Source organism: Neophocaena asiaeorientalis, unplaced genomic scaffold (genome assembly GCF_003031525.2).
Source record: "Neophocaena asiaeorientalis asiaeorientalis breed wild unplaced genomic scaffold, Neophocaena_asiaeorientalis_V1.1 scaffold336, whole genome shotgun sequence".
NCBI classification, from domain to species: domain Eukaryota; kingdom Metazoa; phylum Chordata; class Mammalia; order Artiodactyla; family Phocoenidae; genus Neophocaena; species Neophocaena asiaeorientalis.
In genome coordinates, this window is record NW_020174788.1 from 127,069 (window position 1) to 153,294 (window position 26,226).

The 26,226-nt window shown below is 42.6% G+C and overlaps 1 protein-coding gene across 5 annotated transcripts in view; it reads left to right on the forward strand.

The window, feature by feature from the left end:
* Nucleotides 1-722: 722 nt before the first annotated feature.
* EBF1 (EBF transcription factor 1) overlaps nt 723-26,226 on the forward strand; it is a 449,793-nt gene continuing 424,289 nt past the window's right edge. For all 5 annotated transcript variants that reach the window (XM_024760167.1, XM_024760169.1, XM_024760168.1 and 2 more), the window contains exons 1-6: nt 723-1,087; nt 3,263-3,419; nt 3,984-4,047; nt 4,679-4,734; nt 15,577-15,650; nt 25,143-25,211. In XM_024760167.1, the coding sequence (XP_024615935.1) occupies nt 954-1,087; nt 3,263-3,419; nt 3,984-4,047; nt 4,679-4,734; nt 15,577-15,650; nt 25,143-25,211 (554 nt within the window). In that variant the 5' untranslated portion in view covers nt 723-953. The remainder of the gene's footprint in view (nt 1,088-3,262; nt 3,420-3,983; nt 4,048-4,678; nt 4,735-15,576; nt 15,651-25,142; nt 25,212-26,226) is intronic.

The following is a 26,226-nucleotide window of genomic DNA, read 5'->3' on the forward strand; positions in this document are numbered from 1 at the left end:
CTGAGAGCCAGTAGGCTCCTGCGCCGCGATTGGCTGAGACGAGGCGGAAGGATGACGTTATGCAAATGAAGGGGCGGGTCATTGACGCGCGGGCCCCGCCTCCTCCCTTTGGGGTTAGTGTGCTTGTGTTTAGCTCTGGGGAGAGTCAAACTGGATTCCATAGGGAAAGCCTGCAAATCACTTCTATTTTAGCAAGGAGAAAACAGAATCTCCATTCAGCAGGGTCCACCTCTCTCTCTTTCTCCCTCTCCTCTCCTCTCCTTTCCTCTCTGTCTTTCCCTGCCCCCCTCCCCAGTGTATCTGTCTATGGCAACCAGCGTCCTCCTCATCTATACGCACTGAAAGGAAAGAAACATCTTTGGTTGGGAGAGAAGGAGGAAAAAAAAAGAGAGAGAGAGAGAGAGGGGAAAAACTTGCCTGGTTGTGGAAAATGACACTTGAAGTAGCAAAGCCGGCAGCGCGAGTTGAGTCTATTGTTTCTTAAATTGCCATCAGGGTTTTTTTTTTTCTTCCTGCTTCTTCAAGTGAACGGTACCTCTACAAAAGGAAACTCCAGCCCCTCCTGTCCTCCACCGGCCTGTGATCATTACAAAAAAAAAAAAAAAAAAAAAAAAAAGAAAAAAAAGCACCCAAACCAAAAATTAACCAACCAAACAACCCCCAACAGCCAAGCATACATCTCTATTTTTTTAATTTTGGTCTTTTTGTTGGATTTTCCCTTCCTTTTTTCTCTCCTTTTTTTTTTTTTCCTTCGGGTTATCGCTCAGTTTTGAGCGAAGGGTTACATTTTTAAAAAATTTGCTTTCCAGCCCGTCTTGATCTTCTAGCGCGAGTTCAACAACTCAAAAAAAAAAAAAATCTCTGGCTGGCGTTTTTTTTTCCTTTTTTTTTTTTTTTTTTTTTTTTCAAATTTTCAGGGGGGGGGAGATTTTCCACAAGAAAAGGTTGTTTTCATGTTTGGGATTCAGGAAAGCATCCAACGGAGTGGAAGCAGCATGAAGGAAGAGCCGCTGGGCAGCGGCATGAACGCGGTGCGGACGTGGATGCAGGGCGCCGGGGTGCTGGACGCCAACACGGCGGCGCAGAGGTGAGTACCGCTCGGGGACCGCGGCCGGGGAGGCAAGCCGCGAGCAGCAGAGCCGGGAGGTGGTAGCGGAAGCCGCCGCCGCGGGGCCGGGCCGCGCTCTTGCGTCTGCCGCTCGGCTCTGCTCGTCTCCGGGGCTCCGCTCTCCCCGGCCGCTCTGTCTTGGTTGCCTGCGGCCGCAGAGCCAGGAGCTGCCTGCGAGGAGCCCGCGCTTTACCGGCACTTTTCCCTGCCTGGTCTGTGACTGTTTTCATTTTGTTTTAAGCCTGAAGAGGCGTCTCACCAGTATGATGTTGGATATCTGTGTTTTTCTGTGATTGCTGTTTCTTTTCAGGCCGCCTGTCTTTTTTTTCTTTCCTTCCTTTTCCTTTCCTATTTTTTTCTTTCCTTTCTTTTTCTTTCTTTCTTTCTTCTTTCTTTTCTTTGCCTTTTCTTCTCTCGTTCCTTCCTCCTTTTCTCTCCTTCGTTCTTCCTTTCCTTCCTCCTTTTTCTCTTTCTTTTCTTCCCCCCCCTTTAAAAAACTTTCCTTCTTCCTTTCCTCCCTTTCTTCCTCCCTTTTTCTTCCTTACTCCTTTTCCTTCCTTTCTTCCTCCTTTCTTTACTTCCTTTCTTTCCCCCTTTCTTTTCCTTCCCTCTTCCTTCTTTCCTTCCTCTTTCTTCACTTTCTTCCTCTTTCCTCCCTCTTCTTTCTTCACTCTTTCTTCCCCTTTCCTCTTTTTCCTTCTCTTAACTCCATTTCTCTCCCCTTTTATCTTTCAATTTCCCCCTAGAATCATCTCTTATTTCTCCTCTCTGGTTCTCCCTCCCTCTCCCTTTAGCTTTCAGTTTTTCTTGGTCCACCCAAAGAACAGCAACTCCTAACTTTAATTCTGATGTCCCTTCAAAGTCTTCCCCACCATCTATGACCATGGCCTCTTCTAGCCCCTCTGCCACTCTCAGCTTCTGCATGCTAGGCTGTATGGCCTAGAGGCACTGCTTTTGGAGATTGACCTGGGGGAACTTTCCTGGGCACCCTCAGTACCCATTCTGGGGACTCCTGGTCCCAAGTGAGAAATGGTTCCCCCCCCTTTTTTTAGGCCACCAGCTGGGCTTGGGGGAATGGGCGATCTGTGGCTCCATGCTCTCTCCGGCCCAGAGAGGGCGGAAGGGGAAGAATGAAGATGACTAATTACATCATCCTCATCTTCTCCGGGCTGGGGACAAGTGTCCACAACACTGTTCCCATCCCCGATGATAATAAGGATGGGGGTGGTTGGCGGTAAAAGTGAGTTGGGTAACTGGGCTAGAAGCGAAAGTGTGTGTGTGTGTGTGTGTGTGTGGCGCGTGCGTGTGTGTGCGCGCGCCCTTGTGTCGGGCAGGTCGGGCTGTCAGTGGCCGCCCTGCGCCCCTGGCGCCCCAGGCTCCAGCCCCCGGGAGGGCGCGCTCAACCGTCAGCCCTTATCCATAGGATTTCTGGAAAGGGTGTGAGGATTTCTGCGGAGCAGCGAAACTTTGTCAGGACAGGTCTTTTAAAAAAAAACACCCAATTCCCTTTCCCACAGCGACCACTCCTGACTGCTCTGAGTTCCACCCGCAGATCCTTTTTCTCCACATGCTTTATTTGTGGGGGTGGGGACAGACAGCTTCCCGAGGCCGGGCACCCGCGGCTGGCCGGGGGCGGGGAGGGGGCGGCACATGAGGTTTCCCGGAGGATGGCTGCTGCAGCGAGGAGCTGAGCATGTTCCCCATCCATTCTCACCTGCCCACGGGAGATTCGAGGGAGTGGCGAGAACCAACTCCCATGCCCACCCTCCCTTTAAGTTGTAAACGACCGGCTTTATTCCACGATCGCGCTTCACCTCATCCACCGCTACTTTTCTTCCTCCCCACGCAGCGCGCGTCTGGTCGGAGTAAACGCGTACAGCGTTTTATCTCTTGCGCAAAACCCAAACAAAACTTTCACACCTCTTCGTCAAGTTCGGGGGGCGCGCAGGTCCTCGGCGGGGAGGACTGGGCAGGCGAGAGCACGCATGTCCCGTCGCCGGGTGGGCCCGGGGCGCCTGAGGGGGCGTGTAGGGAGCCCACAGGGCGTCTTGGGGGGCAGAGAAGGTGTTTGAGAGTTCGCGCGTGTGTAAGAGGTGACAAGGGGTCGCGGTTGTTGTCCCACTTAGCCGTCTAACTCTGCGTCTTTGGCCGCAGCGGGGTGGGTCTGGCCCGGGCTCACTTTGAGAAGCAGCCACCTTCCAATCTGCGGAAATCCAACTTCTTCCACTTCGTCCTGGCCCTCTACGACAGACAGGGCCAGCCCGTGGAGATCGAGAGGACAGCCTTTGTGGGGTTCGTGGAGAAGGAAAAAGTAAGTTGGGCGCAGCGCTGCTGCCCCTCGCCCCCAGCCGGGGAGAAGGCTCAGGCGCTTCGGGAGGCGAGCTCCTCGCGAGTGCAAAGCATCCATAACACACTCCCGCGCGGGGTCCCCCAAGCCACTTCCCGTTCTGGGCGAACCCGGACTCCTAGTTCCTGAGGTTCTGCTCCAAAAAAGCTCGTGCTGAGTCCCCAGAGATGGAGAGAGGCGAGCCCGGCTTCGCACTCCAGAGTCAAGGGCGCTGGGGATGAGCCCGCCCTCGACCGCGCGACCACGCGTGGCTCCTGCCTCTGCTGGCCCAATCTCGAGCCCCCAGGCCCTAGGAACGGGATCTCCCGTGCGAGCCCCACGGAATTTTTTAGAAACTTAGAGGGAGCAGTAAGGGTCGGGAGGGCGGCAGAGGGATCACAGTTGGCCACAATTTCTGCTGCTCCCGGGCCTGTCCGGCTCCCAGGCCAGGGGTCCCTGCTTGGGGAAAGTTGCCTCGAAGTCTGTCCACTAGCTCACGCCGACCTCTCTCCTGCGTCTCTTGTGTCTTTGCGTCCTGCTGCAACCCAGGAAGCCAACAGCGAAAAGACCAATAACGGGATTCACTACCGGCTCCAGCTCCTCTACAGCAATGGTGAGGCTCCCGTCGGGTCTGCGCCGGCACCCCGGGGCTCCGGGTGAGGGTAGGGGGCGCGGGGAGCTTCAGGTGGACGAGAACCCTGAGCAAAGCTCAGTTGTCCGCCCTCCTCGGGGTAAAACGGCCTCTCCTAAGTTTCGCCTGAAGAGGTTTCACCTGAGGAGGCCCTGAGTGGCTCGAGGGCGGCGGCATTAGCGGACGCGTACCTGGGTCCAGGTGTGGCGCCTTGGCCCCCGCTGGGCTGCTTTCTTTCTTCTTCCCCTTCCTAAGGCCGGGTTCCTCCGCTTAGCGTAGACTTCATGCCCAAGTCCCTTGAGTTCAGGGGGCTACAGCGGTCAGGGCCTTGGTGGCTCCCGGAGAGCACGCAGAGGCACTCCAGCCGTGGGACTGGAGAGAACCCAGGTGGGGGTCCGCCTTATTCCCAGCTGCTGTGCTTGAGGGTGGGGCTGCCTTCCAAATGCGCTCGGGCTGGGCCAGAGGCCCTTTTCCGGGAACTGGGGAAGGGGGTCCTGGCTGCTTCTCCGGGACAGTCGGAGTTCCATCAGCCTTGGAGCCCCATTCTTTGTTTCCTGCAGATCCTCTCTCACTTAATTCTCCTTCGTTCCCCTATCCCCCGCCCCTCCTCCAGGAATAAGGACGGAGCAGGATTTCTACGTTCGCCTCATTGACTCCATGACAAAACAAGTAAGTTTGTTAAATTCGCGCCGCGGGGGTGACTCTACGGCCGCGAAATTTGGGGGAGTCAAGAAGCTGGCTACTCCTTAGCGGGAGGGCTGGGACTCGAACTCTCAATGCCAGGGCGGACCGCGCTCTCAGCGCAGCCTTCCAAATGCCCAAAAGCACGTTGACTCGCCGCGTGGAGGAGATGGCTCGACGGCTCCTTCTTTATAAGGGAAATTCAGACCTTGTGATTTAAGACTACGCGGGGTGCTGCGTGGGGAGAATATGGGCTGAACTTCCTTTGACCCAGCCGGGGAGCCCCAGGGGGCTCAAAGGTGCCCAGAGACCCTCGTGCAGAACGGGCTGAACTTGTGAAACCCAAACCATCAGGGCCTCCCCCGGGAGGCAGAGGTAGAGGAAGCCGGTGAGGGGCAAAGGCAGCTTCCCCAGAAACGGTGAGATGGTCTGAGTGCGCACTTGACCCACTCTACACATTTTTTAAAAAAGAGATGGTGGTGGTGGTAGTGTTGGAAGACGGAGCCACAATTGTTCGAAGATATTTTGCAAAAATCCTCCTGGCTTTTGCCTCCACGTTTGGCAAGAAGCCAGGCAGCATGAGTGAGCTTGTGGTCTTAAAGGTACATAGACGGCGTTTTCTTTAGCTCCCAACACGCGGGTGCCAAGCAGTATACATTAAGGTTGAGTTATGGTTCAAAAGATACAATTATGAGCCGAGTCAGAAAAGAGGTCTGACGTTTTTACGAGGGGCAGGGACATTTTTTCTTTTTAATTTTAAGAAAAAGTTTAAGAATTAAATATCTGGTTAGGTAGTTGGAGGATTTTGTGACAAAAAAGAAGACAGTTTTATTGGGTGGGAGAAAGAAATCAGAACAAAGAAAAGTTACCCATTGTGTACTGACCACCAGTTTAGTGAGAGGGTTAAAACTGGTTTGCGTGATTGCGATTTTAAAATATTCCCTTTAAAATAAGGGGTGTAGTTTTCATAGATACTGGCTTGGAAGGTTTCAAATTAGAGAATACATGCATACTTAAAAAATGTTTTTAGATACCCATGACTTAAATATGTTGTACAAAATGCACGTTAATAAGCTGTTGGGAGTTTTAAAATCTGCTTAGCAAGAACCAATTTAATAACAGCTAATTGTAATTTTTACCTTTATTTCATTGTGAACCAAGTAAAAAGCATGAGGGTATGACATGTATTTTTTAAAATGATAAATACATATCTCTTGAAATCTATTTCAAGTTATTAGCCTAGAATATTTGACTTTCTTAAATATCTGTTTTATTTCTTAGTTGATAGTTCAGAGTAAACGCACATTTATGCTTTTACTCTTGGTATTATTATTGTTTTTTATTATTATTACTATACTGGTTCTGATCATTACATAGGATAATTCCCTTTGATTTGGACGCTCTGCATTTTGTTAAATTTTTTTCCTGCCAAGCAAAAAATGCAAAAGCCTTATTTCAGTAACTTTTTAAAAAAATGATATCAAAACAAAAATGTCTTAAGTGGAATTTTGTTGTTAAAAAATTGTCTCTGATACCCTGGGTATCTTTTCCTGCCATTCCCATCAGAGGAAAGAAAAGATGGGAGGGGGAGAGGGAAAGTATGATTTCTAATACATATTCCTTATGTACTTATTACAGTTTATTTTTTAAAGAATAAAAACTCCCCACAAACCAGTATATAAGACCTGTCTGCCTGTGAAGCATTGGCCACTTAAATATTAAATTATCGGCAACTCTGTGAAGTGAACAGTTGTAAGGAGCACAAAATTAGGACATGTTTGATTTTAGGCCCCTTAAACCAAAAGTGCCACAAGAATTGATCTTCCCATTATGAGATGAACTGACTTTACACACTCTTCTAAGTTGGAAGAATAATCTTGATTTTTATAAAGCAATACATCTAATATCATTTTACTAACAAGGTCATAGAGCTTAAGAAAAACTTTGGCTAGGGCATTCTTTGACTGCTTGGTGTCATAAATTCTATCGGTGGTGGGGGTGGGAGTGGGACCAGAGTAAGATATAGTGTAGTAATAGCAGGTATAAGAGAGTTACTTGCCATACTGTGACATCTCACTGAAAGTTAAAATTATAAATGTAGGCAATTATATATTTTGGTGGGGAGTGACCTGAAAAAAAGGCTTAGTAATTATCTGAATTTAGTCTAAAAATATCAAGAAAAAAGATTTTTCCAGGCATACCTGTTTGCTTTCATAATAGTTGTCTAATGCCTTCTCTGTAGCTTTTACTTTGAAAGGCAATCCCTGCCCGTTATCTGGTTGCTTCTTCCTTGATTATGTGCTGTAAGAGTTTGGGAAGTAGGTTAGCTTCTTGTGTACACAGCTAATACAATAGTCTTCAAAAAGCAGATCAGCGTGAAGAGCATGACTTTCCTTAGCTGTGACATAATTATTACGTTTTAGCTTTGATGAGTAAAACAGTGCATTCTCATCTAGCTTGAAATTATTCTGTGATAATTAAATGCCAAGTCTGATTTTTAAGTTTCTTAAATTTTTTATTTTAGTTAAGTGTGCAGTGACCCCTTCAATCAGAAGTAAGTCCTGATGTAAGGTGACCAATTAAACGCTTACTTCTTTTTCCCCTGTGAAATTATTCCAGGTAGATGGACTCAGGATTTTGATATTTAGAGTGCTGAATGGAATAATTACAGTGATGTGATGAGTTCTAATAACATCATAAGTTTCAGTGGGAGTATCTAAGCAGAGTTCAAGTGTCTTCTCTTAGCTGCTTATTTATCGTAACATTTTTCACATCAGAGATGCAGCTTTATGTATGTGATGTCATATCTTTGACTCCGAAGTTGGGGTTAAAACTTGAAGGGAATCTTTGGCAAGCAAAATTCAGAACTAGCTGTGCACTTTATATTTTCATAGAATGTTCGTGATCTTGGGTGGAGTTAGCAGCTTTGAGATCAAACAGAAATGTACTCAATCAACCAAGATGTATTGGTATGACACAGTATTTCACACCTTTTCAAAGTGTCTCATTACATTATTTGGGGTAATGACTCTTAATTTTGGACTCTACCAGGAAAGGGAAAGCTTTATTAGAAGTGAATGTGTAAGGATCTGAGCCCTCATATCCCTATGCTTTTCTTATAAAACACTAAGGATATAATTATATTTAAAATATTTGTCCACCAGCTAGAAAATAAGAAGCTTGCTTTTGGGAAGGGTTTTGCAAAACCAAGTTTAGCTGGACTAAAAATAGGGTGTTTTGTTTTTTTTTTTTGTCATTGCTGTTTTTGGTATTCCATTAGTGAGCATGCAGAAAGGCCTGTAGGATCCAGAAGTTTATGGCTGTTGCATCCAGAAATGGTATCTACTGCAGAAACTCAAATGAACTCAGTGGGAGAGGTCTGAGTTTTAATGTGCCTCGGTTCAGATTTTCCTGTAGTATTTGAGATATAATTACATTCTGTGATTGCTTCAGTGAGTTATCTTTAAATAGTTTTTTTAAAAAAAAAAACCATTAACTTATCTGCCCTCTTACCAGCTTGCTTTGAAAAAAGGGACATTTTTATAATTCAAAGAAAGAGTACCAAATTCCATAAAGTTATCAAAAACAAAACATTCCCTGCCCCCAAACCAAAGCTCTTTTTTGGAAAGGGAAAAATAATAGTCACATAATCTTTGTGTGTATGGATTTGAAGGTAGGTGATATGGTGAGGGGACCCCTAAAAAGTCCCAGCACTGTGGGAAGTCTAAGGTACAATAATCAGAACTGCTGTCATAGTTCTCTTTCCAGCTAATCTTTATATATTTGTTTTGATATTCCCGGTATTTCAAGTTATTGATGCAAGTGCACTTTTTCCGATTGATTGTTTCATCATATCCTGCCACAGCTACGTAGACTTGATTAACAACCCTTCCTGTTCATGGTTCTTCATTGGTAGATAAACACATTTTTAGTGTATCAATAAGTTCCTAAGGAATTCAACTAGGCCAGCAGAGAGGTTCTTTCATATATTTGGGGAAACAAACAAGCAATGACAGGGCAAGTTTATAGTTAGGAGCCATATTTTAGCAGCTTTCTCTCTTCTTTGGTAACATGTCAAAAATGCAGGTGATTTGAATTTCCTTGCACATAGAGGAATGAAGAAGTTTGGGATTTTTATGCATGATCAGGACCTGTGTTTGGGAAAATGTAAACTCATCACAGTGGAAAATGTGTTGTTTGGAGTCTGGGGGTGAAAACAAAGCTGATGGTTTTGGAGAGATTGCCGGAGCCAGATGGCCTAGTACTTTCCCAGTCTGGCGGTCCAACTGCTCCCTCCTGGATAATATACAGCCATTTGTTCGGGGATATTTACGCTAGAGCTGTTTCCATGTGAATGTTTGAACAGCATTAAAAACGAACGTATTAGTAGTGATACATTTATCGAACTTGTATGACTACACGGATAGTCTGTTCTTGTGTCTTTACTTATATTGCTGAGAGGAATGAAGGAGGGTCTGGATGTTGGTGAATTGTTTATATAGTTGTTGAGCAAAATGATTTGGTCTTAGTTATTAAAATATGTAAGCATTTGGAAACTAATTGAGGTAATGGTAGCACCTACCTGGAAGCTCAGTTGTGAAAATTAAATGAATTCATACATGGAAAATGCTTAGAACAGTGACTAGCATACATTAAGTGCTTAATAAATTAGCTGCTTTTATTATTTTACTATTATTACCCCATTGAGTTGACAAAGCCAGTTGTATCTACTAATATAGATGTAAATGTAGTTATCGTATGAGTGAAATATCTTTTATTACTGCTAGAAAAAGAAATATTGCATGATATTGTTAGAATGATTCAGTTTTTATCTTGGTGTTTGAATAATATGAGAGATTTTATTTCTTTGAGACACAAAAGATGCATTCTGAAGCTAACTGCTTTTGGTACACATTCTCTTTTTATTCAGGGCTGTGATGTAACTGAACAGCATACTGAATATGATATCATTCCTTTGCAACTTTCCTAATTCAGTTCTGCAAACAGGCCTGCTTAGCTGCTGAGCTTAAATTACATCTTTGTAATTTGTTCACCAGTAGCTAAGCTGCTAATTGAAGCAAAATAATTTTTTATTTTATTTCACTATTAATTTTGGATTGCTGTTTGACACAATTGTTTATGAAACGTCAATTTTGTAGTGTTTTCTTTGGCACAGCTTAATTTTTAACTAAGGCTCCCTCACCTACTGGAAATTTCTCGAACCGCATTAGCTAACACTTTTTTTTTTTTAATGACAAGAAGTGGAACTTGGTGGTCGAAAGTAATGATTAATATTACAAAATGTTGATAATGTAGGTGTTCATTTTTTTTTTATTAGTTTTGATTCTTGGTAATTTGCTGCCAAAGTCGTGTTGACAGTCTGTATTTATAGGACACTTTACTTCTGGTTGAAGGAGATACTTTGTACATTCATGAATGTATTCTTTAAGGTGACAAATTAGGTTTAGCCTTTTATTTTGTATTTGGAAAAAAGAGTGATGTATTTTCAAGGTTACTGTTTTGATTTAAATGGAAAATTAGGAGTTTTTGTTAGTTATAGGTAACCTATCTACCTGTCTTCCTTCCTTCCTTCCTTCCTCCCTTCCTTCTTCCCTCCCTTTCTTCCTTCCTTCCTTTCTTTCCTTCTTTTTCTTTCTTTCTTTCTTTTTTCTTTCTTTCTTTTTTTTCTTTCTTTCTTTTTTTCTTTCTTTCTTTCCTTTCATTATCTTTTTCTGTCTTTCTAAATTAATGATGACAAGTCTCCGATTGTTGGTTTGTAAACCAAGAAAGACTCCTAATGAAAACATTTTGTTCCTAAAAACCTTTCAGATTTTAATGAACCAAAGTCAAAAGTATTCTCCTTGCTCACTTTATTTTTGCATGGAACACAAAGAGTTAAAATTATTAGAAAAGTAAACAAAGAAAACTGTGCTCAATTCTCTGTATTTCTTTTGGCATCCCATTGAAGTGTGATCCCTGTGTAAGTTCACCATCTATTTTTTGTTTTACTGTGTGGTCTTTATCCATAGTAAGTTTCAATTAACTTTTAAGACCCAGTGATATTTTAGAAAAGTGGAGATGAACCACAATTCACAAGATGCTTTCTAAAACAGTGGCAACAGAGGCAGATTTTTTCTATTGATTGATTTCTTTTCAAAGTTGGTATAGGTTAATGTGTAACTGGGCATTTGAAACTGATGGCATTTCATCCTCTCACAGCAAACCTTCTGGCACTGTTGTGTAAGGATGTGAAAGTTTAACAATTCCTATTTTTTCCTTCATTTTTGTTATTATAAAAAATTATTCTTGAAAAAAACCTCAATCAGAAAGTCAACAGAGTATTAACAATAATTGTGATATTTTCATTATGCTCATTAGAGGAGAACGTTAAGAAAAGGGAGGCTAGTATATCAGAAGAATCAACCTGCTCCAAATATGTCAAATTTTGACAACTTGTTTATCAATTTCACTAGGTTTTTAAAGTTGAGATGAAGTTTGTGCTGTTTATTCTTTTACTTTTTTTCCTGTACAAGCATTCCTGCCACCTTAAGGGATTTATTTGCATTGGCAGGATTAATGTAAACATCGTTTTCTATTTTATTGTATTTTGTTGTTGTTTTTGTCGTTTCTTAGGTTAAAACCTCAACTTGCTTCACCATCAAATCATTTATTTAAATAATGTATTTGATATGCTTTCTCTCCCGCTCCCGCCCATCTCTGTAACAGGCCTCCCATCCTTACTGCTGATGAACACACTGGTTTCTTTAAACCACTGTTGTTTTTGTCACTCTCACAGCAGACTACCTTCCTCCCAGTGAGCAGATGCATGACTTACTATGGAGGATGAAGATAAGCCTTCTTCTTGGTGTTCCATTGTCTAGGTCCTAGACCAGCTGTCTATTAAAATGGTTTCACTTAAAGTAGTCAGTGCTGTTTATATGCTTCTGTGATCTCCCAAGTGATCCGGCCTCAATGAGCTTCACTCACACCGCACAGAGGCACATATTTAAATTGGGAAAAGAAGCAGAAACTTCTCCCTAAGCTGGTGTTAGAGAACCCCTTTCCTTTTAGGCTCGAAGTCTGGGTTTGCTGAACTGTGAACCAGTCTTGACGTGTGTACTAAATGTACATGGTAGAGATTTGATATGTGTGAAAGCTGGAGGGAGAACTTGTAGGCATTTTTTAAAAGTCTGTTTTATTGTTGACACTCTACATTGAAGATGTTCATCAAAATAGATTTATCCTGTTTTCCTATGTTGGATCTCATCAGAATGTCGATTTCTTGGACCATACTTTTATATAATAGTGTGGTGTGTGTGTGTGTGTGTGTGTGTGTGTGTGTGTGTGTGGTGTGTGTGTGTGTGCGTGTGTGTGCGTGTGTGTGTTTTAACAAGCTTTTTCAGTAACAAAAACTGCTTAGGCAAGGTTGGAGGTGGAGCTGCCTTTGACAGAGTTTCACTGTGTAGCTAACGTTATTACACTGAGGTTCTAGATTACTCTATTTCCAGAATTTTAGTTCTACTCCTTAGGAGAGGGAGAAGACTCTGTTTCACTTGTTTTTATTTCAGAAGTCACAGAAGCAGCAAGCACTTCTTTATCTGTGTTTATGTGCTGAAAAGTATTGTTCTGCTGAGGCCCCAAGGAAAGGGACAGAAGAAACTTCATGCTTCCTTCCGTCCCCAGAGTTTAACTGTTTCTGAGCAAATCCAGACTCATGCTTTCATTTTTCTATGCTTGATGTAGAGAAGATTCTCCATTTTGACTCTGCTGCCAGAAGCGAAGTGGCAGGTTGACATTTGGTAGAGATGTATTACGGAGGCCATGGGCCTTCAACAAATGATGTCCAGTCTCCAAAGACAAAAACATGGGATGCCTGGGAGACCATAGGTCATCTACTGTTTGGGGGGGCGTCAACATATTTTCACTGCAATATATCTTCAGTTGAGTATCATCATGGGCCCACTGATTTCAGTGGAACCAGCAGCCTCAGTAAAAAATAATATTGGTATTATCTAGAAAGACTCAAAATGAGAAGGTCTGATGTAATTGATACTCCTTTCTCCTCCCAAAACCAATTTTTTTTAAACAGGAAGGAAAACCCCATTAATACCTATGAATTTTATTCACCAAGTTATTTGTATTAGTTTAGCATGACAGAAAGCTAAAGTTGAAACAGGTTTTCAGGGATATTAAGAGAACACACAAAACATGTAGTGATAATAGGATTTCTCAGAAATGCATAATAGAATTTTTAGCACCATGTATGAGATCTAATCAGTTATTTATAGTGTCTCTGATTTTTTAAAGCAGTGATTGTAGTAAATAAAGCAGACAGATATAAGTTTTGGTTTTTAAAACATTTTCAATTAATGCATTTTCTCGAGTAAAGCAACTTCCTGGGTATTTACAAGGTCTTTTAAGATTGCAGGAATGCATCATCAGTGCATGCTAAAACTAATGGGTGAAAATTTAAGTCGGAATATGATGTTAACATAATCTAGATGATTTCCCCAGAAGATAGTTATGAATTACTTAAAGTGAAGTAGTAACTTTACAGTACACAAATCTGGCTGTGCTCTCTGATGGGTGGCAGGCACCCCCTTAACCAAATGGTCGGAGTTTACTGGCATTAGTGGAACGAGTTGACAGTGTGATGTGATACAGGGAGAAGAACTCAGCGTCATGGCTGTGGTATTCTGGCCCTGAATTACATAACTTTAGTCTAAGTCTGAGGAAACATTAGACAAACCCAAATTGAGGATGTTCTACAAAATATCTGGCCTATATTCTTCAAAAATGTCAATGTCATGAAATACAAAGACCCAGGAATATTCCTTATTGAAGGAGATATGACAACTGAATGCAGTGATTGGTATTGGTTTTGTTGTTGTTGTTTGCTATAAAGGACATTATTGGGTATTTGGTGAACCTCAGATGTTTAGATTAGATTATTGTATTGTATCAATGTTAATTTTGTGATTCAGATAATTGTGCTATGGTTATGTAAGATAATTCCTTGTTTTAAGGAAATACATACTGAAGTATTTAGGGCATGTCTGCAGTTAACTAATAAATGGTTCAGGAAAAGAAAACAGAGAAAGAAAGAAGAATAAAGCAAATTTACTAAAATGTAAACACTTGAGGCATCTGGGAAAGAGTATCTTGGAATTCTTTATATATCCTTACAACTTTTCTGTACATCTAAAATTATGGCAAAATAAAACATTAAAAAATATAGGGTTGGGCTTCCCTGGTGGCGCAGTGGTTGAGAGTCCGCCTGCCGATGCAGGGGACGTGCCCCGTTCCGGGAAGATCCCACATGCCGCGGAGCGGCTGCGCCCGTGCGCCATGGCCGCTGAGCCTGCGCGTCCGGAGCCTGTGCTCCGCAACGGGAGAGGCCACGGCAGTGAGAGGCCCGCGTAAGGGGAAAAAGAAAAAAAAAATGTAGGGTTATAACAGGCTAACCATATAAATGCGTTTGATGGGCCAATGGTAGAAAATGTTTTCTCCTTATGCAGGTACTTTTTTTTTTTTTTTTTTTTTTTTTTTTTTTTTTTAGACTCTCAACCACTGCGCCACCAGGGAAGCCCATGCAGGTACTTTTTGTCATTTTTAAATTTGTTGCAATTTTTGTTTTGTAATGGAGTTAGGTAACAAAGTCAGAGCCTGCTTTGAAGGTCTGCACGCATAGTGTCATAAGCTATGCTCCATCATTTACAGTTCTAAAAGTCTCAGGTTCATAAACAAGCACATTCTAGCCAACTATAAGTTAGTTACTGCAGTTTCTGTGTATCATAAAAAAGGATAGTCTCTGGTTAACTTAAGTAGTTCCATCACGAAGAAATTGAGTTATCTGAATGTGTGAAAGTAAGTTTGTTAACAATTTGAAGCTGTGTTATATTAGTACTATGCAGTGCTACATTGTTAAGTTAGTTAAAATGTATCCCCATGCAGAGCACTGCTCTATCCATAGCTGTGAGCTTTTCTTTGGCCCAGGTGTTAACATGTAGATCTTCCAGTAAGCAGAGGTCTCAAGGAAACTGCACGGTGACCTTAAGGAAAATGTTTGTACACATATTACTAAAAACAGACAAAAACATCTTGGCTGGTGAGGTGGCTTGGGACTCCAAATTTTGAGAGTCAGATGTAATTCTTCTTAGTTGAGGGAGCTAACTATGGCTTAACTCCCCCTGCCCCAACCCTGCCTGTCCCCCTGCATATGCGGGCGAGTATTACTGTTTGGGTCGTTATACACCCCAGAGAGCACATGTTTTCAACCTGTAGGCAGGAAGGATTTCCCCTGATGGATGAATCATCTCAAGACAGTGAATGGACTCATTAACCATACCCTCACTTGTTTTCTACTACTTACCTCTAGAATATTACATGTTGGAGTTGGAAGTAGTAAAATGAGGCGACAAATATGAATCATTTAAAAATAAAATCCATGTGCTTTTCTATATTTTAAGTCACTAGTATCTCAATCTGCTAAGCCTTCTGGGTTTTTCCTTCCCCATTGATTAGATTTATTTTTATTCTGAATTGAAGAGAGAATTGTGGTTGTCTTGACGACAGAAGCCCATCTCATACAAGGATCCAAAGATGTGCGTTATAATAAGGAGGTTGATGGGACAGAGAGGAACATATCCCCTTCCACTCAATTTGGGTTGATCCTTAACAACTGTCTTAAAACAATCAGCCCAGTGAGGCCTTTGGCTCTGAAAGCTAATTGGCCTTGCGGCAGTGGTGAATGGTCAAGAACTTGACTGTGGTAGTTTGTCCTGTGCTACTTGGTTCCATTCTTAGCTCAAATCGTGCCTTTGTTTACAGGCCATAGTGTATGAAGGCCAAGACAAGAACCCAGAAATGTGCCGAGTCTTGCTCACACACGAAATCATGTGCAGGTAAGAAATACCTTTTTCTTTCCCTTTAATTAGCAAAGAGAAGATGAATTTGTATCTCAAATCTAGGTGAATTCAGGTCTGTTTTTGGGTATATGTTTATCTTCTGTTAGACAATCTAAAAACTGTTAGATGTGAGTATTTGGTAGTTAAGTGTCAGGCATCACAGTGGTTCTCAATTATTTATTAGATTTCATCCTAAAAGACATACGTTCCAATTTGATATTGCATTGTTAATGGGCACAAAGCAGTGCCCTCTCCTTTTTCCTTTCAATTGAGTAAAATACAGTATAACCCTTCTAGTGTTAATATATGTGCTCAACTGCATTGCTAGTAAAATAAGAGTTCTATTGAGGTCAGCAGAAACCTCTGTTTGGATAAGACTTGAAAGTTATAGTTCCCCTTTTTAATTCTTCCACTTAACAATGTGACCATCCATACATAGGCATCATTCCTCCCCACACCAACCCAACATCTGATCTCTTAATCTTAGTTACCTTTTATATAACTATGACAGTGTAGCTAACATTTCTTAAATGTATCGAGCTTTTGGAAGGATGGCAAAGATGAGTCACTGAAAGGTATAAACATTCATGTTGTCCACAAATGAGTATCTTTATTTTTGTCTGAAGCTACGTTTGAAACCAGGCAAGCAGACCACATTCACTTCCATGGCCTCAGCCACCCCTCCACCTGGGAGAGAGTAAACCAGAGAACAGCCTTGTAACTTGCCGTTTAGGATTCTAATTCTTCGTAAAATAACACTGGCACTTTGCTTCTGATATATTCTGAGTAATTGGATAAAGCATGACAATGACACTCTGCATCAGGGAAGGGCTACTAATTGCTTTGTTAGCCACGCAGGCTCTCCTGGCACAAAGCATGCTTGGCTCCTGACGGTTACTGACCAAACCATTTAGGAGTTTCAGCTGCTGCTTCGGCGTGGGTGGGTTTATTTGCTGCCCACAGACTTGCGGGGAAAGCAATCTGAAAACTCTACAGGTGGAAATAAAATAGAAAAGAGATTAATGTGTTTCCTTAGTGAAGTCCCAAGTAGTAACTTCTTCTATATCTGTAATATGTATGTAAAAATTTCTTTTTCTCCCTTTTTAAAAAACATTCTGCTAATATATTATTCTAAAATATACAGGAGGTTCACAAGTTTTCACTTTAGTGATTTGTAAAACTTGTTAATTGTTCCGAAAACAGGTTGCTTCTCTCTAACTTTAAAGCAGCAACAAAATCCAAAAATATGGTCATGGATTTCTTAGAAGATATTATTAGGCAAAATTAGTGTTATACTGTATACAACAATTGCACAGCTAAAGCTGAGCTGCGCTCTTCAGAATAAAATGAGTAAAATCATGAAACAAATGACCTCCTTCGTATTACTATTTTTCCAGCCATATTTCTATTTCGTCTTCCCACAATTAGCATGTTGTTAGAATGAATTTTCCGTATTCTGTTCCATGTGATTCCAGCAAACAGGAGACAGGAAGATGGATCTCAACCGACAGACCAACTAATATCTATAAATCATAGATTTGCATCTCATATCTGTACTTGTTTGGACTATGCTAGAAATTATTCTTAAAATACTTAAGATATATTATGCCTTTCACACACAAGCCTACACTCTGTTAATGCAATTTATATTTTTCTTGTTCTGGAAATTCATTGGTCCAAAGTACTTTATGATGCTGGTTGATGTGCTTTACTGCTGACGTTCTTTCTATATTTTAGAAACATAAAAATAGCAAAAAATAAAATTCTCAAGCCACTGAAGGCAAATGATGTTTGTACTGCATGGGTAAGAGGGAAGAGCCATATTCAAAATGTCATCCTGCTAATGTTACAGATGATGGTTTTCCTGGCTGCCTATAGATGTGTAAGGGGTACTGTTTGTTTACCAGACCGCCATGACCCTATTACACAAGCCTGTCATCTATTGTGTGGCTAACAGTCTTTTAAATTGCAAATCTGATGCTCTTTAGGGGGCTTTAGGAAAAAAATTCTCACTTTCCACACCATCCTATTTCTCTTGATTTCTTGCCGGTTGTAAGTGGAAGTTGGGATGTGCTGAATTTGCACCAGGGGTGCAAATGCAGGCTCAATTATAAGCATAAAATTAGAGTCTGTTCACCATTAATCAGCCTGGCTAATTGCTATGCACCACCATTAACCATATGGTGTGAAAGACAGCTTGCTCTCCCCAAGATGAAATTTCTTCACTGCAGACATGAAATAGTGAGGGCCCTGGATTTTAAAATAGGTTGTTTTAGATATTTAATTTCTAAACAACTTTCTGCAGTGCTTTCTATCAAGGCTAACGGCACAATAAAACTTTGCATTTATGTCACAAAAGAGGTATATTTATAGTATGTTGGAGCTACGGGTGAAGGAGACACAGAGAATTTAGATCGACAGGAAAGGGCTTGGGATGATTCTGTTTTGTTGTCATCAAAGAAAAAAGAAAAAAAAATAAACACCAGGGAATTGTGTATTAGGTGGTTACAAATTTTTAAAAATCAGTTTTGTTCTGTTGAGAGGGTAACCCTATTGCATGAGCTGTCTAAAGGACTTACTGCCATGGGCTTGTTATTATTGTCTCTCTTTGAGACAAAACCCCTTTGACTTGATGGCATAAAACTCTTTCCACGGAATTCTGGGAGAGGTTCTGCATTTTTGGTAAACTGGAATTTATTATACCAATCATCATTATTAATTTTGCTAATACTTGGTGATTAAGCTCTTAAAAAGTATGGCCCCATGAAGGATTTTTAGAAGCAGGATTCATTCCACAAAGCATTTGATTATAAATGCATCTCCACATCCTGTGTTTAAAATGTGAATGGAAAATAGGAACTCTACTTGGTAGGTGCGTCCAGTTCCCAGCCCCCCAGGCAGGGCAAAGCAGATTTTCTCCCTTTCCAGTGAACAGGACAATTGCAAGGGATGGGTGCTGTATTTAGGAAGGCATTTTTTCCCCACTGTCAGTGCCTAACATCTTGTGGACCATGAGCTCCCAGGGCTAGCCTGGTCCCTTGATATGGCTTGTTCTTCCTTCCTCTTTGGCTGGTGTATTCTTATTTTTTTCCTTTAGATTCCCACTTACGCATCCCTGGTTGTTGGCCTGAGCGAGGTCCCCTTATTATTCATTCCTGTGATATCCTGCGCTTTTCCTTCATAGCATGCAGCACACTGTAATTGTGTGTCCAAGGCCTGTCTTTCTTTGCTGGACTAAATGCTCCTTGAAGACAAAGAAGTTACCCAGTTTTCCTCTCTGCTTTAGTTGCCCGTGTGTGAAATGGGGAGAAACTATTACTTCTCTCATAGGGTGGTTGTTAAGATTAAATGCTGTAATCCCGATAAATGCTTACCATGGTACCTGCCACATAGTAAGTGCCAAATGTCTATTGTCATTATTAATAGTAGCAGCAGTAGTATTAGTATTGATATTAATAGAAGCAGTGGAAGTAGTGGGAGCAGTAGTAGCAACATCTGCAGTGCCTAGTTAAGTACCTGGCACAGAGTTGCTCAAAGGGAAAGATGGTAAGAGAGTATTGAAAGGAAGGGAAGTGTCTACTAAAATGTTAACATGCTTTGTTCATTCCAGGTGTGCTGTTAAGGATATTTTCATTCATTCTTTTAGCACATACTATGTGCAAAGCACAGTGGAATGAAGAGCCAAAGAGGACTGGCCCCTATAGTAGGAGAGCTGACAGGTTAGCTTGGGAGAATGAGACTCATAAAACAGATAACTAGACAGCAGTGTAGAAAGGGTAGACAGGGATAAGAGGTGAGGCCAAAGACCACAGCTGCTCAGAGAAAGGTGGGTTTTAGCTGCAGGGATTGGGAGGAAGGTGAAACAGGACCCGGATTTTAGAGGGTGCATGAAGGAGCGTTTTGGTCCATTTGTTGGCAGTCCAGGCAGGATTTCTCTGGGGAGAGGTCTACAGATGGTGGGCCTTTGGCCTGGAGCTGGGCAGAGAGTCAGGGCGAAGGATAACCAACTTCTGAGGTCTTTTCTCAAAGGTGCAAAGTAAAGCTATGGGCTTACGTGGGATTGACAAGGATAGGTGAATAGAAAGAGAAGAGGCCATGGATACATCCTCGGGCAACAGTCTCATTTAGTGTGTTCGAGAATTAGGAAAAAGAACCTTGAGCATACAGAGGATAGAAATAAAAGGAGGGTGTTTCAAAGTCTGGGAGCCATCCATGTAATAAGTGTAGGGAGATCCAGATAGACTTGAATACTGAGAAAAGCACCAGAGAGCCGCTGGTGAACTTCAAGAGAGTACAATCAAGTTGGCGCTGAGGCCCAGAAGCCAGCTTTTATGGGGTTCAGGTGGCAAGGAGTGACGGCAGCTCTGGCAAGGGGACAGCTGGACAGTGAAGAAACCAACTCAAGAGAAAAGAAGGAGTGTGTCTTTTTTTAAAGAATGGAAAAACTTAAGTTGGTTAACTGAGGGAAAGAATGAGCTTATTACTATTAATCAGACTATTCAGATAACTCATATATCTCATTCTCTAGCCACTTTGGCTAAATGGGTAAGATAATCTTGCTTTTTGTTGTAAGGTTTAGAGATGGAGCTGATGCTTTCCTCCACTTGAGAGAGCCTCTACTTATGGGAAGAAATTCCATGTCCCTAAGATGAGGATCTGCAGGCCTCGTGACCAGGAAACAAGTATATGTTTCTTGCCGTGATTTGTGAAGTCATGTGTCAGTGCACTAGAGAGCTGCCACCTGTGTCATGCTGCTAAGGAAGAAACTCACAAGCTTGCTTTTCCCTGGACTAGCTTGTCCGAGGGATGCACAATCTTGCTGGGGAAAGGGCTGCTGTTCTGAGTCCACAGTGTACGTAGGACACGGGGTGCGGGGTCCCCACTCCAGTGATGGGCCACATTGCTCTCCTGCCACTTGGGTTGCAGGTTGCAAAGGGATGTGAAGTAGTGGGAATCCTGCCCTGTGACAAAGCAAATGAGGAAACTCCAAGCCCCCTGACAGATTCCTGCTTTAGGAAGCAAATGCCAGGTCTGTGCCTGGTACAGTGCCTGACAAACACAGTAGGAGTCTAAAGAACAGCATTTGAAGGGATGAAGATCCATCAGTCCCACAGTAATGAGGACATGACTGGCACTGTGATTTCTTCTGTTAACCTGGTAACTTTTCCCTTGAAGTGCTTTTGCATCTGTTGTTCCAGGTACTGTATTGTTTCAGGCCGAGACCTCTCCTGCCTTAAACACGAGTGAATCTGTTCTCCCTTCATTCTGTCCTTCTTGCTTAATGCCTGCCTTGTGTATGGTGCTGGTTGGTACCCACCTTTCTCAGTCCTTCTGAGTTCAGTAGAGGGGCATAGGGAGCAGTTCGGCTTGGAGAAGGGAGGAAAGAGAAGACAAGAAGGCAAGAAAGACCATCACAGGGAAGGAAGACAGGTCCTTGCTCTGCTTGGCTCTGGGTTAGAAGTAGGGAGCTTTAGGGGGTTAGATGCCAACTCAGCCTAAAGGAAGACCTTCCTTCCCCAATTTGCAGTTGAGTTTTAGTCTTTTAATAGGAAAATAATATTGCAATACAAAGCAGAAGACTGCAGGAGTACAGAAATAAAATATATATCCTCTATACTTCCCCACTTATTCCACTCCTTATAGGCTATTTCTTTGAAGTTTCTATTCATTCATTCAAAAAATACTTCCAGAGGGCCTACTGTGTGCCGCACTCTGTTCTAGTTGCTGGGGACTCAGGGATGAACAGAACAGTCTAAGACCCTTGTACTCAAAGACAGACAATAAATAAGAAGACAAATATAAATGACAATGTGATGAGTGCTAGGAAGAAAAGTGAAGCAGGATGAGGGGCTAGAGAGCTCTGGGGGTAGTCAGGGAAGGGCTTCTGCAGGCTGTCACTTTGTGCAGAAATTTGAGTGAAGTGAGGGTGTGAACTGGCTTGTGAGACTATTTGTCTCTTCCCCTCACTCCCTTCCTCTCTCTCAGTCTTTCCTTTTTTTCTCCTAGAAGTAGGACCATACCGTACATACTATTCTGCAGCTTGGCTTTCTCAGGTCATAATATGATGTAGATGGTGTGTACATAATATGATGTAGATGGTGTGTACAAACTTCTTTCCGTGATGGTGTGTACAAACCCACCTTCGTTCTTTTTAATGCTGCACACAGTTCCATATTTACATGTATATATGTACACACACATATATGTATATGTGTATATGAATATATTTTAAAAGTAGGCTTACACTGTAGACACTGTTTTGTTGCCACTCCAGACGCAGAGCAGATCCCAAGAATCCCATTTTGGGTATGATGACTACGTGATGCAGTGACATGACTTGAAAGGCAGGAAAGCAGGAAACCTGTTGGGCTATTTTTCATACTTTGTATAGGGTTTTATAAATGATAAATGACCTCCAGCCCTTTAGTCTGTTTTCCTTCTTCGTTATTCCTATTTTATTCCTATTCTATTAGTCCTATACACTTCTGTTCTTCGCATCTGCTTTTTTCCCTGGGTCCCTTGGGGCACAGCAGAGAGGGGTGGTTCTCACTTAGGCTGTGCTTCGATTTAGCTGGCTGCACTCCAGGGCATTTTTATCTTAAGGGGTTGAAGACAGTGCTTAAGGCACAGGGCATATCTGAGGCCCAGTGTGGCCCTTGCTTGGGGAGGTGGTCTGGTGTATGGGGTGGGATGGAGGTGAACGTTCCTTTCCTCAGCAGTGTCTGCTCAGAGGGTCAGCTTGGCTTCCTCTATCTGCTACCTTCCTATTTTCTTGGATTGTATTTTCCCCAGTACATTACATTCATTCATGAAGTCGTCCAATCCACCAACCAATATTTGAGCTTCTCTATTCTGTCTCAGGCCTTATGCTACTCGTTAGGTAAATAAAATTGACAGTGTGTTCCTTTATGAAGCATATGAGTTAGTAGGGGAGGGGGTGAGAGGAGACAGTGGCAAAAAAAAATGCAAATATATATGTAAGTACATAATTTGCTTTGTGTTTCATGCCCTGAAAGGAAAAACCAGAGGAACCTATCAAGTGTCAGGGCTAGCTTCTCTGAGGAAGGAAGAAGCCTAGAGACTGAGGCCCAAAGAGGGGGTAGAGGCTGGCTAACCAGGCAGGGCTTGGATGAAGAGCAGTGCAGGCCTGGAGGCCTGACCGGACCTGGGCCTGAGGTCAGACTGAGCGTGGCCCATTAGAGAGATTGAAATTAGCCAGTGAGGCTGCAGCTTGGCAAGTTGGAGGAGAGTGACAGGAGACTGGGAGGTGGTCTGCCCATAGATGTATTCTCAGTGTGGTGGGAAGCCTTTAAAAGGTCTTGGGTGGTGAAGTGACACAGTCCAATTGACATTTTGAAAAGATCACTGTGGCTGTCATGGGGGGGTGAAGAGTAGACACAGAGAGACCAGGTGGGAGGCCACTGCAGGAGTTAAAGCGAGAAAGTGAAAGTGACTCAGATGAGGGTGATGGCAGTGAGAAGGGAGAGAATCACATTGTCTTGAGATGTAGATTCTAGTCTGAAATTATCATCAGGTGGGTTGGAAGAGTCCCTGGAAGGCATTCAGTCCAGGCAGGACAATGGTGAGGGGTTTGACCAATAGGGATTTGCCCAGTCGCTGTTTTGAAAAAGAAAGGAACAAATGGAAAATAGAAAGGAGAAATAGGCCTTCCCATGCATTGCTTTTATCGCTGGGAAAAGACCTGGGCTCTGTCCCTGGGCTGCTTTTGGACATCTGAGCCCTCACACTTAGAGGTGGGTACCACAGTCGCCCCATTTTACACATGAGGAAACTAAGACTTCAGGAGGTGGAATAACTTGCTCCAGCTGCCACAAGCCACTCGGATTCCAGAGTCGGTGTGCTTAACCACTGTGCTCTTCTGGCAAAGCCCTTGAGATGTAGGTGCAGGGGAGTAGAGTTCAGGGAGGATAGAGTTCAGTTTGTAAATTATTATTATTTTTTGTATGCATTTCAAAGACTGTACTCCTCATTCCCTTGTTTCTTCATCTTAGGTATTGGGATCCTTTGCGCTTTCTATCCCCAAAGTACTAGTATAGCAGAACTCAGGCCTGGAGGAAATAGTTTCCTCTGAATCAGAAAAGGAAAGGCTCTTAAGGGAGTGGCATGGTTTTTAGCTGGGGCTTTGACAAAGGAGATACAATTCTTGCTGTTGTTTTCTGAAGATACGAGAAGCAAATCGAATGAGCACCAAATATGGAAGCCGATTCTCTTTTCAGAGATATAGTTACAGCCAGAAGAGAGACTTCCTAACTTTGCTGAAAGACTCCCTGTGCAGGCGTATATTTCTGGGTCCTGAAAATGAAGTTCAGTGTTTGTTTCTCTCTAGCAGCTCTCTAAATTTAGGCTCTATGATTCACTAAGTCGAATGAGTCTGTGTGTATGTTTGTGTGTGTGTGTGCGTGCTTGTGTAAGCAAGAGGGAGAAAAGTGCATATTTTATTTGTGGTGCAAGGCAATGTATAATGCTTGGATAACTCCCTCACCTCCTTGACTGATCAAATACGTGCTTTTATAGTGTGCCCTTGGGTATAGACTGGCCAGTGGACACATTTCTTATTTGCAAACAAGTCTCAGATGGATCGTTTTCCATTGACCATGGGTAGTTTTCAAAAACCCTAATTTTTCACTTTTTAGAAGCATCTCAGGTTAAGAAAAAACTGTCAACTTTAAAGTCACACATGGGGTGGGATTTTGATAGTAGGTGCTTTTCTTGCCCACGTCTGCCTTTTCTCTGACCTAATAAAGAGCGTCCATTGCCAGGCTTCTGCCAGGCTTTGGAGCAACTGTCCTAAATGCTTCCAGGAAACTTGCACAGTGACCAGAGCAGGGCACAAAAGCCAGAGGATGTGTGGATCTCTATTTTCTTTTATCTTGCCTCTTTGTCTCGATTATTGTGTTGTACTTTTATTCTTACATTCTGAACATGGTTCAAAAGCAAACAGTTACAGTTTTAGGATTTGGGGAAGGTTGTGGTTGAAGGAAACGTCTCCCATAAAAGAGGAAGGAGAAGAAAAAGGAATCCATTTAATACAAAATGACTGGAGGGGGAGAAATCACTCATACCTCATTATTGACGCGTTCCACACAATTAGTGTGATCTTGAGGGAAGAGTGTTTAAGCCACCCACAACCCTGAATATTCTCATTGGGTAGATGTAATAATAATGCATTTCACAGTGAACTCTTCCAATCCTGCGGGCAGTGATGGGAAGACCCCATCTTAGGGCTGTCAGTCCTCGCTCTGTGGGAGTCCCTCTCCCTCCCTCCTTTGTGCAGGGAGAGGTTAAGCCTGGCCATTAACCCATAGGTGACCCAAATAGAACGTTCTGTCTCAGGGATCCGTTGATTGCCAGGTATGGCTTTGTGGTAATTCTAGCATTTGCAACCCAGCAATTTGAACCTTCTGTCTGCCTAAATGATGATTTTACATGGTAATGGTTGTACTAAATCCTCTTGCTTTTGCTCCATAGCCGCTGTTGTGACAAGAAAAGCTGTGGCAACCGAAATGAGACTCCCTCAGATCCAGTGATAATTGACAGGTAGGGACCGCTCTACTTTCTCTCGGTTCTTTTTCCTCATTATAATGAAACACCTGTCTTGCGTGGCTCATGGGTGAGGGTTAGGAAGGCATGTGGCCGAAATTTGCCTGTTGGTCATGACTTCAGCTGCGCCGAGCTATTGCGATTCCTGGGAAAGCCATATGGGATGTTCTTTGGAGGCCTGTTTTCTTGGATTGCTCCAGTTTTGTGTCTGATTCACGCTCCTAAAGGCATATTTTCTTCTTTCTTGCCTTTCTGTGGCTCAATCCTCGCGCTGTGCCAGGAAGCTTCAGAAATAAAATAATAATAGTTTGTGATTTATGAAATGTGGTTGGGTGCTTATAAATATTTAACTTTTATTTGAAAAATGTTTGAATCATTATCACTTTTAGCTACAGTAGTTCTGTTGGACGCAATCCATCTACACTTTAAGGTTTTATTTATGCATAAAAGCAGTTTTAAAGAGATCTGTGAACCAAGATTTTCTACAGTAATTTCCCGTGTTTGATTGTAGCTCACGCTGCCTTGTAGTTGATTAATTTATCCTGCTTGTCTTAATTATTGTGTTTTTAAACAGATCCATATTACTAATCTGACATGACCAAGTAAATCACTGTAGAACAATAAATCTGTTTTAGTTGTTCGGCGCAATTTTGAGTCAGTGTGTGCACAGATTATGCAAAGTTGCATTCCAAATATTCGTTTTATATTTTAATTATTGAAATTCATTGTATGGAAACATGTATGATAAACCATTTGTTACATAGCGTTACTCATTGGGAGTTAAATGGCCTGGAAGGTTTATAGATACTGTCAGTTGTCAGCTAGGACAAGAGCTAGCACCCTCCGTTAGCTGGAAGAGTCTTGCAGGTAAGACTGACTGATCCCTCATTGAGGAAATCAACAGCTGAACAAAAGTCCCTTTTGGGGTTTGGTAATAATGATTTTTGACACCTCCCCCCTGCCCCGCCCACCCATCTGTCTTTCCAATTCTTTACTTTTTGGAGGCTTGCTC